This window comes from Aspergillus piperis, assembly GCF_003184755.1.
Source record: "Aspergillus piperis CBS 112811 unplaced genomic scaffold BO85scaffold_26, whole genome shotgun sequence".
In the NCBI taxonomy this organism is placed as follows: Eukaryota; Fungi; Ascomycota; class Eurotiomycetes; order Eurotiales; family Aspergillaceae; genus Aspergillus; species Aspergillus piperis.
Genome location: NW_020291616.1, coordinates 17,477 through 31,957, shown reverse-complemented (window position 1 = coordinate 31,957; position 14,481 = coordinate 17,477). Strand labels below are relative to the sequence as shown.

Genomic DNA, 14,481 nt, shown 5'->3' with positions numbered 1-14,481 from the left:
ATTAATCTCAGTGAAACGCACCAGCTGGCCAAAAAATAAATTGTCTAGACCCTTCCCGTTCCGCCCAGCATTGCCTACCTACCAAACCCCCGATTTCACCCACTGTTCTCAACTTCTGCAACTCGGCTCATCCGATATCCTGATTAGGTTTAAACCTATCAATATGCCTCAATTTAGACACCTACAACGGAAAGGTTGCCTTGATTTTCAATGACGACTAACATACAGTATGAGACTGGGGTAAGCTGGGAGGGGGCTGAGGTCTGTTGGTCTATTCCTTTTTCCTAGCATACGTGGTGCCTGGGATGGACAGGCGGTCTGCTAGAAGGGAAGGAGGGTCTGTCATGGATCATATGGCGTTAGTAGCAAAGGTCCAGGACTATTGGATTGGACTTTTGGGGGTACCTGTGCTCAAGATTCGTGAAAAGGTGGTTTGAGGTGAGAATAGGGCTACTAGGGCTACCATATTGGCCAAGACATGCACTGAGTGGAGAGGAAGAAGCAGCTTCGGGTGCTTGGAAAGAACATCGGATCCATAGCTTGTTCGGGACTTTCGGCTAAATGGTTATGGCGACAATGGATTCGCCGGCTTGGCAAGTCTAAGCAGCCCACTTTAGCTCATATCCATGCTGTGATATTTATCCGTTCCTAGTAGTCCCAAGCTTCCAAATAACGTCCACCTGCTCTCTATCAAGCAAACGGCTCGTGAAACTCCACCAAGACTGCCGGGAACCGACGGTCCACACTGGCCCAAGCCTCCTCAACCACAAGTCCTTCCGAAATTTTGACTATACCAGTGACAGCGACACACAGCCTAAGTGCGCTAATTCGCACCACTCCTATCCAGTCGTGCATCTCTTTGCAGTATTGTATTTCACAAAGCGGGATTTTCTACCAGTTATCATGATTTAGTCTATCATCAACTTGCATGCATTCATCCGAGGCTCACTCACCTTATTTTTGATAATCGTCAATAGGTGACCGAAAATCGGCTTTAATGCGACGGTGCTGAGACTCACCCTTGTGCTGTCAAGCGTGTCCAAGTAATCCAAGGCGAGCGCTTGGGCTATTGAGGCGTCGCCTGTGGCGGTAATGGCTCGGGTCTGGGCGCGGATCGAAGGGATGCTATTCTTGTCTAATTCGACTGTAGAGAGGGTCTTTTGAAGAACAATAGCTTGCTCGCTGAGACGCTGGAGGAGTGATATGAGATTACTAATGCCACTCTCAGGATTGGGAATGCCAGGCGGGGGTGCGGAGGGTTGTGCAGTTACGGCGGCAGCAATGTTCCGGGGTGAGGTGATTCTGGTAATGGCATGGTCTCTATTGACAGCAGAAGTAGACTGACCAAAGAGAGGTGAGGCGAGGCTAAGAAACGCTGAGATTGTGAGTATCAGTTTCATTTGGATATATTAGTAGCAAGGGGGCCTGGGTTGGGTTCTATGAGACAAGACTGAGAATATGGTGGCTCCGCCTTGCCTATTATATATGACTAGATTATAAACAGGGTCGCATGTAGCTTGTGTATAAAACACCCTGAATTTGTACTACTATGATTTATCTACAGCAACAACTGGACGGTTTGGAAAGCTGTTATCATCCATGAATTGATATTTCGTAGGGTGCTGTATGCCTTACGCGTAACACCTCATACATCAATACAATCCGGCGTCTAATCGTGTGTATTACATAAATGCAATGTTAAAGAAAGGCCTGATTATTCGACTAGGAAGCATAGAGGTTCATATATGAGACTGGCTATATGCCAAATCACTGTTAGGGTTACAGCGCGGTCATGTGTAACCGGGAGAGAATAACGGCGCAGAATAGGACCATATGGCTAGTACAGTTGGCAGAAAACATAGCCACCCATGCTAACATCCTTCCTGCTTAGACTAGTTCACATGAACTCGCCTCTCTTTAATGATTGTGTTGACCACTAGAACCCCTACTCAGTCTCACACTTGATACGTCGCATATATCGGTCAAGTGTAAACGTGCCATATATATATATCAAGGACAGCAGTAATCTTGATTTGCCATAGACCTTGATATCGTGTGCTTGTTATGTGGTCACAAAGATCTTACAAATTTGCACATCGTTACACTCGATATATGGGACCATCCTGGAAGTTGGAATTGAAGCTGTTCATCCAGCAGGCCCCGCAGTTAAGTCTCAGGTAGTACGTCTGCTCCCAGCCCATTGGCAACTGCAAAGATGCTCAGACTTATCCCATAATTGGACAATGTTAGCGTTACGCACTAGCGTCTTATCAATCCACACGGCACTACTGCACCTCGACGCCAATCATGCATCGTCAACCCCATATCGCGGCCGCTGCTTGATAAGAAATGCGGAGAAGTCCAGATAAGAGGGTGAAGGCATTGGCCTCCCCTCTTTCCCCTCTTCATCCATCCAAAAATGCCTTCATCCTCGAGTACAGCCCGTGCAAACACTTCTTGCCGTCGCTGTCACCGACGGAAGAAGCGTTGCGACCGTACACTTCCACAATGTGAGACCTGTATCCAGGCCCATGTGGAATGCAGTTTTCTCGATGATGATCGACAAGTCGGCACGTATCCAATCGCGTAAGTCTGCTAACAGTAATCCAAGTTCACCCGCTAATCGTAGGGGTCGAAGATACGTACAAGGTCTGGAGACTCGCGTTAAGGAGCTTGAAAAGCAACTTTCCGCGGCCTTAGTATCATCGCCATACCCTAACCTCCATCCCGACCATGACTTCGACCAGTCAATAATCAACTTCGCGACACCCCCGGATACAGACAGCAGTGACACCTTCCCCTTTGCGACTCCCCCATCTCACAGCCGATCGGACTTTCTGGTCGATGAGCTCAAGCGACTGTCCCTAGAAGCTGCAGCAGAACGACATCTTGGTTCCTCGTCAGGACTATCCTTCGCCAAGCTAACCCAGGCAGTCTTACGACGGCTATCCCCCGACAAAGCCGAGTTTGTATTCGACGATACTCCTGATGAGTCTACAGAGCAATACGATGGACCTCTCTCAGATCCTCTACTCGATGCGTCAACTTCGCTCTGGGAATTGAACAACTCCTTCTCGTCGCCATGCCTATTCAACCAACCCCCTCTGTCACACGTCATGGAAGACGAGACAATGCTAGCTGATCTGCAGTTCCCAGACAGGGCACATATCGAATACCTAATGGAGTTTTACTTTGCACATTCCCACACTCTGTACCCTATCATCCGTCAAACCGAGTTCGCATCCGTCATATGGCGAGTATACAACAACCCACAGGACCATCTAGCAGGGTCCGCGCTGTGGATGTTCCGCATCTGGATGGTTCTAGCCATCGGGTCGACAACACACTGCTCAGTGACATTGGGAGACGAGTCGGAGTCTATACTGTACTACAACAAGGCGATGGTATACTTCGAGGACGCGCTTGGCTTGGGCGATATGGTATGTCATGTTCCTCCTCCAGTGACAAATTCGATTGATTGACCAGTCAGGCTGCGCTAGAAGTTATGATGCTGCAAGTCTCATACTCCTTCTTCAACCAAGTTGGTCCAAGTACGTTTACCCTCAATCTGTTCTATATCATACTAAACAAATTCAAGATACATTCTTCCTTGTCGGGGTCGCCGCCCGCATGGCCATCGGTATAGGCCTACACAGCTCCTCAAGCTACGCCAATCTCCCATCTGATGTGATCGAATATCGCAAGCGGATATTCTTCTCTCTATACATGATGGATAGGTATCCCTCCCCTATCCCCACACCTTGTCCCATATCCACTAACGAAGAATTATAGAGTAGTATCCATAGCCCTGGGCCGCCCCTTCGCCATCCACGACAACGACATTGACATCGAAGTAACTCCCACTTCCCCACCTCACCCAAAATCCGTAGTTCCCCATCTTAGACTAACCAACAAACTACAGCCCTTCACCGACACCGGCACAACAGACGACCCAAACCACACTACCGACCTCTCCATACCGCTCCACATCCTCTCCCTCCGCCGCATCGCCAGCGAAATCACTACCGCCCTGCACTCCCCAACCAACACACCATATCAAGACCGGAATAAAACCCTCCAAACCCTACACAAGAAACTCCTCCACTGGCGACGCACCATGCCCTTTCCTCTTCCACCAACCCCATCCCCAATCCCACACCTAACCAGCGCCTGGTTCGATCTGAACTACTACACGCACATGACGATGCTATACCGACCTTCTCCGCTATTCCCCTCCCTAGACGAAAAGAAAGTGAAGGTGTTAGCGACAGCCGCTGCCATGGCAATCCGGCAGGCGATGAATCTGCATCGGCAGGGCCGGTTCGCGTATAACTGGCTGAATCTGTTGGGGGTGTTTCAGAGCGCGGTGGCGCTGATGTATGCTACGCTGGCGAGGCCGGATGAGTTGGGGGTTGTGGTTAGGGAGAGTAAAGTTGTGGAGGATTTGGGGCTGGTGGTGGAGTTACTGAGGGTCTTCGGGAGGAAGTTTGGGGTTGCGCGGAGGTTGGAGAGGATTGTAGGGGTTGTGGTGGGGAGGTTAGAGGGATATTGTTCCGGGGAATAGCAGTTACTGGTACTAAACGTATAGTTATATGATGAGATAGTGAGAAGGGTAATTAGTTCTTGATTGAGTACTATATATCAAATTCAAACATTGCCAATTTAGTAGTCAGGTAGCTAGACAGTCGATATGAGAAATAAATGATAACGTCGAACACGTATAACGGTCACGATAAAATCTCCCCGAAAGGCCACACATGCCTCAAAAAATGCGTCCAGTCTCATAAACATAACTTTCAATAGTCATTTCCCTGCCTTTGGCTAGACTAAGAGCGACCACCGTGATGGGGCCGCCTCGAATGAGAGACGGCAGCGGTCCACCCGGTGCAACTAGCTCAGCTTGAAGGACTCCGGCCACAACAAGAATAGAAAGGCATGGTTTTACTCTGTGGATGTGGTTGACATAACGCGTGATAGCTTCAGCACTATCCGCGACAGCTTCCACAAGCACAACAGTGTCCATTTCTTGTAGATGGTCATCGTCGATGTCTTCTGGTTTATCTGTCTGCAGGGTGCAAGCTTTCTGATAGACATCCCGAATTCCAGCAGCCATGTGGTGACTACATCCCTTTAGGGGAATAGTGAGCATGCCGCTTTCACGGACAAGTTGATAACCAGTGGCTTTGGGCTCCTCGGAGACATCAATAGCAGCCTCCTCAATGCCTTCTAGCTCGCTTATGTATTCACTGGCAAGATACCATCCAGCCTCACGATAGACCTTTTCCTCCAAACGCTGATCGGGGAAGTATATCGATTTCAGCATCCTGGTATGCAGCAACTTTGCTACACCCTTGTGGGTCGCATGGGCAAGGGTAAATTGATGTTGCATGAGTTGATCCAAAAAGGCCGGCTCCTCGAGTTCCTCCAGATGGAAGGTGGTTGAATCTATGCAATCCTTCAAATCCTTCAATCTCAAAGCCATGCCCGATAACAAAATTTTATTGTAGCAGGGATTATCTGGGCGGCGAAGGATGATCGAATAATGTGCTCGATGAAGCATCTGCTCATCTGAACCGTGGCCTCCAAACGCCCATACCTGCAAGTTATGGACTGTCCTGAGGCGTTCGATCAGTTTCTCTTTAGTCTTAGGGGGAACGATATAACCGTTGGATAGTGGGCCCGAGCCAATTATCTTGACAGATTGCGAGAGACCCTCTTGCGCCAGAACCCTTTCCCACAGCAAGCGGAGTCTGGAAGTCACCAGGAAGATGCGAAGGCGCGGACACTTCGAGGCACGATGCAGAAAGTTTCTTATTTCGGGATAGAGAGCAACTACAGACGCAGCCTTTTTGCAGGCCTCGTCAAATCGGCCGTCGGCCACAGCTTGCTCGTAAGCTAAGCTTAATTGACGGCAGTCCGAGTAATCGTCAATACATTCACACCTCAGGTGTCTTATCGGCAAGTCACGGGGTCTCTTGTCATTACTCTCCCCAAAATAGAACATTTCCCAGAAGGTTTGCTCTGCATATCTGGGTGCGAAGACTCCATCGCAGTCCATGACTAGGACCTTCTCCACCTGCCCTTGCCAGGGAGCTACAACTTCGTCAATACACTGATCCACAATGCCTTGATTGCGTTCTTCATTTCGGTCAAGCTGAAAGGTGTGAATGAGGGTGATAATCCTCGGAAGGTCATCAGGATCCACCATGGTGAACATGATCTTCCGGTCGAAACACGTGTCTTTCAGCCCAATGAATTCTTCATCAGCCCATTTGCGAAAGTAATCAAGAGAATACCAGGTAGGATTCTTTTCACCGTCCTCCATACAACGTTGATGGGCTACCTCGACAGGGGTGTTCACATACATGATATGCGTGAATGGCCTTTTGAGGGTACCATCATCCAGAAGTGTCGTGCATGGATGCTCGCCAAAATCATCCGGTTGCATGTAATTAGCTGTGGCGATCCCTGTGACCCCAGCATCATCACACTCATGTCTGATGGATTCAAAGGCGCTATCATAGGCAGACCAATAAGCAGGGCAGGCTTTTTTAACCTCTTCGTACTCATAGAACGAAAAAGGGCCCCCCTCAAGTTCCCTTCGGAGCTGATTCAGAAGATGGGTCTTTCCAGATCCGGGAAGGCCAAAGATGCCTATCAAATTTTGTCTGGGTGGACCGGATGGATTCAAGTTGTTGCTTATGAATCTTCCCGACATGATGTAGTGATGTTGCAGTAACCGGAAGAGTATGGGGTATAAGAAGTCTGGTTATGCAGAAAAAACAGGGGCTTTTCAAAGCAGAGATGTATCGATGGCTGGGGAGAAAAATAGAGTATGACAAATGCTCCACGGGTCAGCGATGAGTCGATAGAGGAAGTGACATCTAAGGTACAAGGACTACATACTTATATCAAGACAAGAGCATGGGGATCACAACAGCATGTAGGAAAAGCATGAAGTCCGTTGCTTGAGCTTGAATCAAGGAAACGCCCATTGTATTACATGCTTGGTATTCTGCCATATCGGTGAGCACCGTACGATCTTTTGACTGTTGCGCCGTGGTTGGTTTATCTGAAGTTCTCCATTTGAAACACTCTCATATATGAGGTAACTTCGCGGTACCAGTGATTCTTGATCACTGATAGGTCCCTCCAATTACAATCAGAATAAACACGACCCCATCGGAAATTCCCGTATATGACATTAATAAAGGGGCTCTGCCCATATCTGCTACAATAGCTGCGCGGGTAATCCCACACATTTGAAAGCAACTCTGTATTCTTGGCAATTCGACAAACATCGGAACGAACAAACAACAAAGCAGCCTGAAATCGGAGGCAATCGAATAATTTATAACATTATCACCAAAAATATACACCCAAAGTGAGGCGAATCAAAATAATTGGTCCACAATCAGCACCATGAGTTGTCCTCAGTGCTTAGTGATAAAGGGCCGTTTCAATTCGTTCTAACCACCCCACTTGAATGCGTCAACGTGGACAGCTCCACAGAATCACATATCACGATCGTAAATACACCCAAACCCCAATTCAAGACTAATACTAAACCACGGAAACACCCATCACCACTACCACTGATCCCGTCTACAACCGAGAAAGAAAAGACCAAAAATGGTCTTTAAATCCCTCCCCAACCTCCTCACAACCCTAACAACCATCTCCAAAACCACCCACGACCTGCTCTCCACCATACTGATCGCCCAAGACTCCCACGGCGACAACCCCCTCTACGCCAGCACGGCCCTCACCCTGGCCAGCAGCTTCGCACCGCCCGCCCTCGCCGCAATCACCATCCACCAAGCCCTCGAAACCAACACCCAACTACGCCAAATCTCCTCCCACCTGGGCACCATCTCCGACACTCTCGCCCGCGACAATGCACTGCGAGTCGCATCCGAATTCCCCACCCTCGTGTACAACATGCTCCAACACAAAATCAAATCCGAGCCGTCCTCAATATGGTACCTCGTTTACCACCCGGACACGATCTGGCGACATCATTTCGAGGATTTGGTTTTGAATCGCGGCGTGCTGGGTGAGCGGTTCATTGGGATATTTGGGAGTTTGGATGCGGTGGTGATTTATATGCAGGCTATGAGGAGGGCAGGTGTGGGGAGAGGAGGCGGGGAAGGGGAGGTGCATTTCAGGTTACTTGTTCCGGCGTACTATCCCATTACGGTGGAGACGCCGATCAAGTTTCCGGTGGAGAGTATTGAGCCGTTCGATGTTTATTGTGATGTGCATAATGGGGTGCCGTTGGTAAGAATGTTTCTTCCGGGGGTGAGGGAGGGCGAGTTGGGGAATGTGGGGTTGTGGAAGCCGCAGAGGGGGTTTTGGGAACAATGTAAGTTGTCGCATTCCGGAGCCGTTGATTTGAGGTGCTGATGGGGTAATAGTGTTTGGAATAGGGACTGGACAGGATGAGAATCCCAGGTTGTTGGGGATGCAGGTATTGCATGATGGGGAGATTGGGAAGACGGACGGATTGGTGATTCATGATCAGTCCGTCGATGAGCCAATACGACAACCTGGCGAGCAGGTACAAGTGCAAGAGAAGATGCGTGATGTGCTGGCAGAAGATCCAGTGAGTGGTGACGAGTACATATATGAGGAAGCTGTTGGTCGAGAAACAGATGATGAGTTGGAGCGCGCCTCGACAGTCGCATCAGCTGGAGAGACCGAACAGCATACTATCCGACATCATTCGCGTCGACATAAGAGTCGGCACAGCACTGCATCCCAGGCTGGATCCGTGGCTGGCAGTGACTTCTACTCGGTTTATTCGTGGACCTCTGGTCAGAGCTCCCGTAGCTCAGGGAGGAGACACAAGCGTCGACATGACAGTCGGAATGGGAGTGATCGAAGCAGTCGCCGATGAGTTGCAGCCTGCGAAGAGATGAAGTGTCAAGAGCACGTCTAAAAGACACATACTTGCAGACATTCCACCAGCTACAGATCTGGCAACGGTCGTACTATGGGGTTGCACACTCTCATTACTCGAACCGTCCTGAGAATAACATGTCATTTCCATCAATCAGGCTAAACTCATATTACATGCAATGTCGCCGTTAATTAGGTATATAGCAACTACCACTCCAACGCAATCGTCTTCGCCTTAGGTCCACCACACTCATACAGCGCCAACAACCGTCTGTCATCGAGAGTGAAGATACCCGGCCAGTGACTCGAATCCCGACACACTGTCGTGGGCCTCGTCCACATAATCCTCCCTTCATGGGGCATAGACCCAAAGACGACCTTGACACAAGCATTCTTGGTCCAGTTTACCTCATCAAAATCCTCATCGCACATGAAGATAACGGCCAACGACCCATCACCGAGACTAGCAATCTGAGGGGCTCCCGCATTGTGTCCCTGCGCGGGCACATACACCTGCTGCCTGCCACCCCACGTCTCGCCATCATCGTAACTAACCAGCGCCTCGACATCGAACGTGCCATATGTGGTCGTCTCAAAGACCATAACCAACGCCTCGCAATTCCTCGCCTGATCCCATGTTCTCGCAATACCATTCATACCATCTCTGCGCTGATCCTCCGCCCCGTGCAGACACTGCGGTGCCGACCACGACGAACCCCCATCATATGACCTGACGAGCATCGTGCACTGATTATTATGCGCAAACTCCTGCGAATACGTGAGCTGGATCTCGCCCGGCCGACGCCCCAGTCTCATAAACGGTTCCCAGATACCCATTGGGGCGGGTTTCTCTGCGGCCTGGGAGGCGAAGGACCAGCTGCGCCCGGCGTCCGTGGAACGGCAAACAGTGATGCGGAAGTGCGTAGGGCCACCAGGGCCAATATCGTGATTACGGAAGGCCGCGAGGACAGTTCCAGGTCCGATCTCGAGAAGGTACACGTTGTCAACGTCGCCCTTGCCGCGGGTGATCTCGCCGTGGTCGGTGAAAGTTTGGCCGTTGTCCTCGCTGATGGAGACCATTAGGACACGTTCACCGTCGCCGACGAATCGCGTGAATGAGGCAAGGATGCGACCGTCGTGGAGGCGCGCGAGGCGTGGGTAGGTGCCGGCGGGGTGGGGGGAGAGGAGGCGCTCGTCGTTGTGGATGACGCGATTGCCGGCGAGACGGTTGTCGCCTGGTGGGGGCGGCTGTTGGTAGGGTTGGCCTTGGCCATGGCCGTGGTGACCGTGATGGTCAATTCCGAGGGTGTTGAGGATTTTCTGGCCGAAGTGTCCAGGCATGATGAGAGTATTACAGAGAATGAAAGACGGATAAAGTTGGAGTGGAAGGTGTTTGGACCCTGGGACCCTGAGAAGCTGACAGGCGGGGTATTTATTTGGAAATGGAGACAAAGTGGGGAGTGGCTGAGGCCCAGGATGACGTCATCAGGGGGATCGGCGGTGAAACACGGTTGCCTGACCTGATGCTATAATTATGATGATGTTCACTCAGCTGGTTAGCCATGTTGGTGAATGTTGGAGTGATGGGCGGTTGAATGGTGGTCGGTGATGTGATACGGTGGGGTGAATTGCGAACAAGGCATATGGAGGCGGCATGTAGGGCTGATCCGCACCTGTCATGGCCCTGTTTCGCGGGGAAGAATTAAGTGTCGGTAGCTTGATTGGGTGAGAAGCTTTGTTCTGAGAGTTTCTGACTATGGGGTACGTAATTCCCCGTTCGATTAGTGTAACTACTACCCCTTGATTATGGGCTGTGAAAGCCAATAATGCTTCTTGATTCCTCGGTATCTAGCCAGAACGAATAACACCCCCTGTTAAGGCAATGATTATCAAACAGCCTCAGCGCTAACACGTCTTGACTAGCCATCAGTATCTTGGTACCGGCATCTCCACACTACCCCTACTGAAATGTTCAATGCCCAGAGCGTATGCATTTCCAGACGGCGATCACTTTCATCCACTATATTTACACCATGGTGCACAAGGGAATTTGTCATATCGTTGCCGTCACGCCTTCATCTGTCTAGCAGATCATCTACGTACGATAACTTCTTCAGAAACACGTCTCGAAGATGGATGTAAGCCTAACCTACCTCTATTGCGCATAAGCTACTAAAATATACAAGAATGAACGAGGACGAGCGGCTGAAAGAGAGATATGTGAACTTCGACCCGATCCAGCTTCAGCGCGTTGCTGGGAAAGCAATGGGAGAAGACCATTGTGCCCATATTTTCAAACTCGCAGACGGTGGTTTCAACAAAGTCTTCCTATTTAGAACAACTTCTGGTAAAGAAGTCATAGCACGCATTCCCACTCCCATTGCCGGCCCACCCCACTACACCACCCCCAGCGAGGTTGCTACGATGGCCTTCTTGCGAGATATTCTAGGAGTTCCGGTCCCAAGAGTACTGGCGTATTCGGCAGATTCGACCAATCCAGTTGGATCAGTATATAATAATGGAGCGGGTAAAAGGCGTGAGCGTTGCATCAAGATGGTTATCTCTCACTACAGCGGATGTGGCTAGTTTGATGAAACAAATAGCGGAAATTGAAGCGAGGATTTTTGCGTATCCATTCCCAGGATACGGAAGTTTATATCGCAAGAGAGAGCTGGAAGAGGAACCAAACATACCACTTTCGGTAGAAGACTTCTGCATTGGTCCTATTGCTGCGCGGCAGTTCTGGCATGGTGATCGAAGTAATACCAAGATTGATCGCGGTCCTTGTTAGTGTTTCCCTGAAGTTATTGTTATGAAGCTAACCCTTGCAAAGGGCTCTCACCTGAAGACTGCTTTACATCTGCTGCTCGGCGAGAGACCACTTGCATACTGCAGTATGCGAAGCCTCAACCTCGAAGAACCTTTCTCCTCCTACCAGTTTCGATATCGACCCTTCGGAGCATACATCGCTTCTTTCAAAATTCCTGCAACTTTCCACTCTTTTGATACCAAAAGACACAGTTTATAATGCTCTCATTCTACGACATTTTGACTTGACTCTGAATGATATTTTAATGGAGCCTGGCTCCGCAAAGGTTGCGAGCATTATAGACTGGTAAGATAGCATCATCTTCCCACTGTTCTTGCAAGCAGGCTACCCAGCTTTTTGCGAGCATGATTCGTCGAAGGCTCAAACCTTACAGGCTCCATTTCTCCCAGATAAATTTTACGATATGAGCAGCGAGGAACAAATGGAAGCAAAAGCTAAATTTCGCTCCGAGGAAGCAAACCTCCACTACACATCAGCTACTTGGTTGTATAATGGTAACCACTGGAGCGCCTTGAAGATCCCGCACCTTGGCATGCGACAATATCTACATCAGCAAGCAGGGTACCTTTGGGATGGAGATGTCATCAATCTTCGTGCTGCTCTTGTTGGTATCACAACTCCGCAAGTTTGGGACGCGATTACGTCAGAACGGTGTCCGGTGGTCTTTTCTGATCAGGAACGGCACACAGCAATGGAGGAAGCAAATGAGTGGAATCAGTGCGAAGAACTCCTGGATTTTATCAGGAACGATTTAGGTATTGACCCCGAAGGTGGTACAGAACCCGCAAACTTTGAGGAGGATGAGCGTGATATTTGCTGGCGGAACTGGCCTTTCAAAGATGATACAGATCTCCCCTCTTCGTCTTTAGTGTGAACTATATTTCAGTACGAAGGTAAAGTCGCCTCTTGGCTACCATCTGTGTTTTATTACGCATTGCTTCATTACGAATGCTCCTGTCTAGTAAGGCAACGGGTGTGCACCCATCGGGGTTGGTCAAATTTGGTCGACGTGTCTGTGAATCTATGAACACATGTCACAATCATGGGCCTGAATTCTCTCGGCAGACTGCTGGAATCCTCGTTATTTGGTTCTGATCCTTGTCACAATTGACAAAGCAGACTCCATATTCAACGCCCCAGAATTAACTAATCTATAGGCTCCGAGGCTCAAAGCCACCAACTAGTTCATATAAATACTGCCATTGTGAGTTCTCCGTGGATTCCTATTCATGTCTACTGGGTTCTTTTTACACAGAATTTCCCATCAGAACCTCCACGTATGTATTTTTTTCCTGGCAGGAAAGGTCCATTTGGTATAGTTACTGACACCACAACACAGACTACGCATTATATCTCAGACAGCAATGCGCAAAAAAGAGCTTCCCAACGTGTATACTTGGAGCTGCGGGCACAGGATGCCGGAAGGCGAGGAAAAAGTCCACTGGTGCAAGCCCGCGATTGAAAGAGGCTCGTCCTGCAAGCACCCAATTACAACCTCCAAGGGTGCCACTCGTGGTGATGGCAAAGGATATCTCTGTCCCAGATACCGTCAGGAAAGGGATCCCAAGAGACGCAAGGATGATGATGCCACTGGGGCTGGGGGTTCGGGCTTCACACTTGCTTCTCAGCCCCATCGTATCAAGGTCTGTGCTTAGTACGAGAGGGTTAGCTTGAGCTATAATCTGAAGGCCTAATGTGCGCAAAATTTAGTAATTATTTCATTTAACTCTCTTGCTCAATCCATTTCAGACTCTTCTTGACGAGGTTTATTCCCTTTGTCCGAGAAGCAACAGTAGTATATGGTTCAAATTTCAAAGATCATTTGACTTCTATGGCCGCGCCTGACGCGTTCTGGATTTGCCTAGCTTAGTAAGTCGTCGTGAAGCTGTGAATATCTCCATGTCGGCCTTAGCTATGTTGTGTTCACTACATTGACATACTAGATGGCTAATTGTGCTAGTTCTCACCGCCTCACTGGAGCTCTAACAGTGAGCGTTTACTTCATGACATCCGTAGCATGGACCTGTCTCCAAGTGTTGGTCGCAGAATTCCACAGTGTGATTCCATCATGCTTCATTTCACAAATCCGTTTCGCTGGCGTATATGGACATCACTTTGGGTCTTAATCTCCCATTTTCCCATTGGAATCAATCTCATCCAATCCCAGCCCAAAGAGACTGCCAGACCAGATTTTGGCGATGATGGTGGGTCTGACAATGTAAAGACACATTTCCCGCGTTTCCGTATCCCAACAATGGGCTGTAATTACAATTTACTAATCCGACAAGCTAGATTGTTGAATCCTCCAAAGAAACACTCAACGTTATCGTCGACCACCTGCATACCGATCAACAAGCTAAATACAACAAGAAAATTGTGCACCTGAAGCAGCCACCAAACTTCATCGCCATGGGCTACTCCGGATATATCTGCAAAGCCGATGAAGATATCTGCAAAGCCGATGAAGATATCTGCAAAGCCGATGAAGATATCTGCAAAGCCGATGAAGATACCATCATCAAACATCCAAGGTACCTTCCCGATAATGAGCCTTATAATTAGCTATGAGAACATGCAGTCGCTGTATGAGGACTTCAATGCTTCCAATGGCACAGATCTGCCATTTTCGAAGGAAGAGTAAACGGTGTTTATTTACATCCTGAGTATGTGGTCCGCTTTCCTCACCGGTCTAAAAGATCTGTCAAGGTTCATCAAGTCATTTGGGAAAGACTGATTTTACTACTATTTTC

General features: G+C 49.1%; 7 protein-coding genes across 7 annotated transcripts; 4 read left to right on the top strand and 3 right to left on the bottom strand.

Annotated features, from left to right (window-relative positions):
• Positions 1 to 690: 690 nt before the first annotated feature.
• Positions 691 to 1,411, bottom strand: BO85DRAFT_505055 (uncharacterized protein; the record flags this gene model as incomplete). Its single annotated transcript, XM_025664319.1, has 2 exons — positions 954 to 1,411; positions 691 to 891 (listed from the first exon to the last, which is right to left on the bottom strand). Exons 1-2 carry the CDS (start codon positions 1,398 to 1,400, stop codon positions 691 to 693), a joined length of 648 nt encoding a protein of 215 aa, XP_025510934.1. The 5' UTR covers positions 1,401 to 1,411.
• A 1,008-nt stretch (positions 1,412 to 2,419) lies between these two features.
• BO85DRAFT_430108 (fungal specific transcription factor domain-containing protein) lies at positions 2,420 to 4,564 on the top strand (the record flags this gene model as incomplete). Its single annotated transcript, XM_025658277.1, has 6 exons — positions 2,420 to 2,586; positions 2,639 to 3,440; positions 3,491 to 3,551; positions 3,599 to 3,737; positions 3,793 to 3,853; positions 3,923 to 4,564. The coding sequence occupies 6 exons, from the start codon at positions 2,420 to 2,422 to the stop codon at positions 4,562 to 4,564; spliced, it is 1,872 nt and encodes a 623-aa protein (XP_025510933.1).
• A 198-nt stretch (positions 4,565 to 4,762) lies between these two features.
• On the bottom strand, positions 4,763 to 6,718 carry BO85DRAFT_481352 (uncharacterized protein; the record flags this gene model as incomplete). The annotated part of the gene is made up of 1 exon (XM_025663054.1): positions 4,763 to 6,718. One exon carries the CDS (start codon positions 6,716 to 6,718, stop codon positions 4,763 to 4,765), a length of 1,956 nt encoding a protein of 651 aa, XP_025510932.1.
• Positions 6,719 to 7,632: 914 nt separating this feature from the next.
• Positions 7,633 to 8,899, top strand: BO85DRAFT_382546 (uncharacterized protein; the record flags this gene model as incomplete). The annotated part of the gene is made up of 2 exons (XM_025656470.1): positions 7,633 to 8,365; positions 8,418 to 8,899. 2 exons carry the CDS (start codon positions 7,633 to 7,635, stop codon positions 8,897 to 8,899), a joined length of 1,215 nt encoding a protein of 404 aa, XP_025510931.1.
• BO85DRAFT_453404 (sialidase family protein) lies at positions 8,880 to 10,409 on the bottom strand. Its single transcript, XM_025661045.1, has one exon. The coding sequence runs from the start codon at positions 10,240 to 10,242 to the stop codon at positions 9,109 to 9,111; it is 1,134 nt and encodes a 377-aa protein (XP_025510930.1). The 5' UTR covers positions 10,243 to 10,409; the 3' UTR covers positions 8,880 to 9,108.
• A 679-nt stretch (positions 10,410 to 11,088) lies between these two features.
• On the top strand, positions 11,089 to 12,605 carry BO85DRAFT_463270 (mitochondria protein Fmp29; the record flags this gene model as incomplete). The annotated part of the gene is made up of 6 exons (XM_025661914.1): positions 11,089 to 11,409; positions 11,505 to 11,529; positions 11,607 to 11,687; positions 11,735 to 11,795; positions 11,840 to 12,016; positions 12,143 to 12,605. 6 exons carry the CDS (start codon positions 11,089 to 11,091, stop codon positions 12,603 to 12,605), a joined length of 1,128 nt encoding a protein of 375 aa, XP_025510929.1.
• A 355-nt stretch (positions 12,606 to 12,960) lies between these two features.
• On the top strand, positions 12,961 to 14,293 carry BO85DRAFT_442568 (uncharacterized protein; the record flags this gene model as incomplete). Its single annotated transcript, XM_025658844.1, has 5 exons — positions 12,961 to 13,008; positions 13,094 to 13,374; positions 13,481 to 13,600; positions 13,692 to 13,719; positions 14,024 to 14,293. 5 exons carry the CDS (start codon positions 12,961 to 12,963, stop codon positions 14,291 to 14,293), a joined length of 747 nt encoding a protein of 248 aa, XP_025510928.1.
• Between the last annotated feature and the right edge of the window lie 188 nt (positions 14,294 to 14,481).

Bases quoted from the DNA above. Each gene is read 5' to 3' on its own strand.
- BO85DRAFT_453404 (XM_025661045.1), bottom strand. From the start codon at position 10,242: ATGCCTGGACACTTCGGCCAGAAAATCCTCAACACCCTCGGAATTGAC.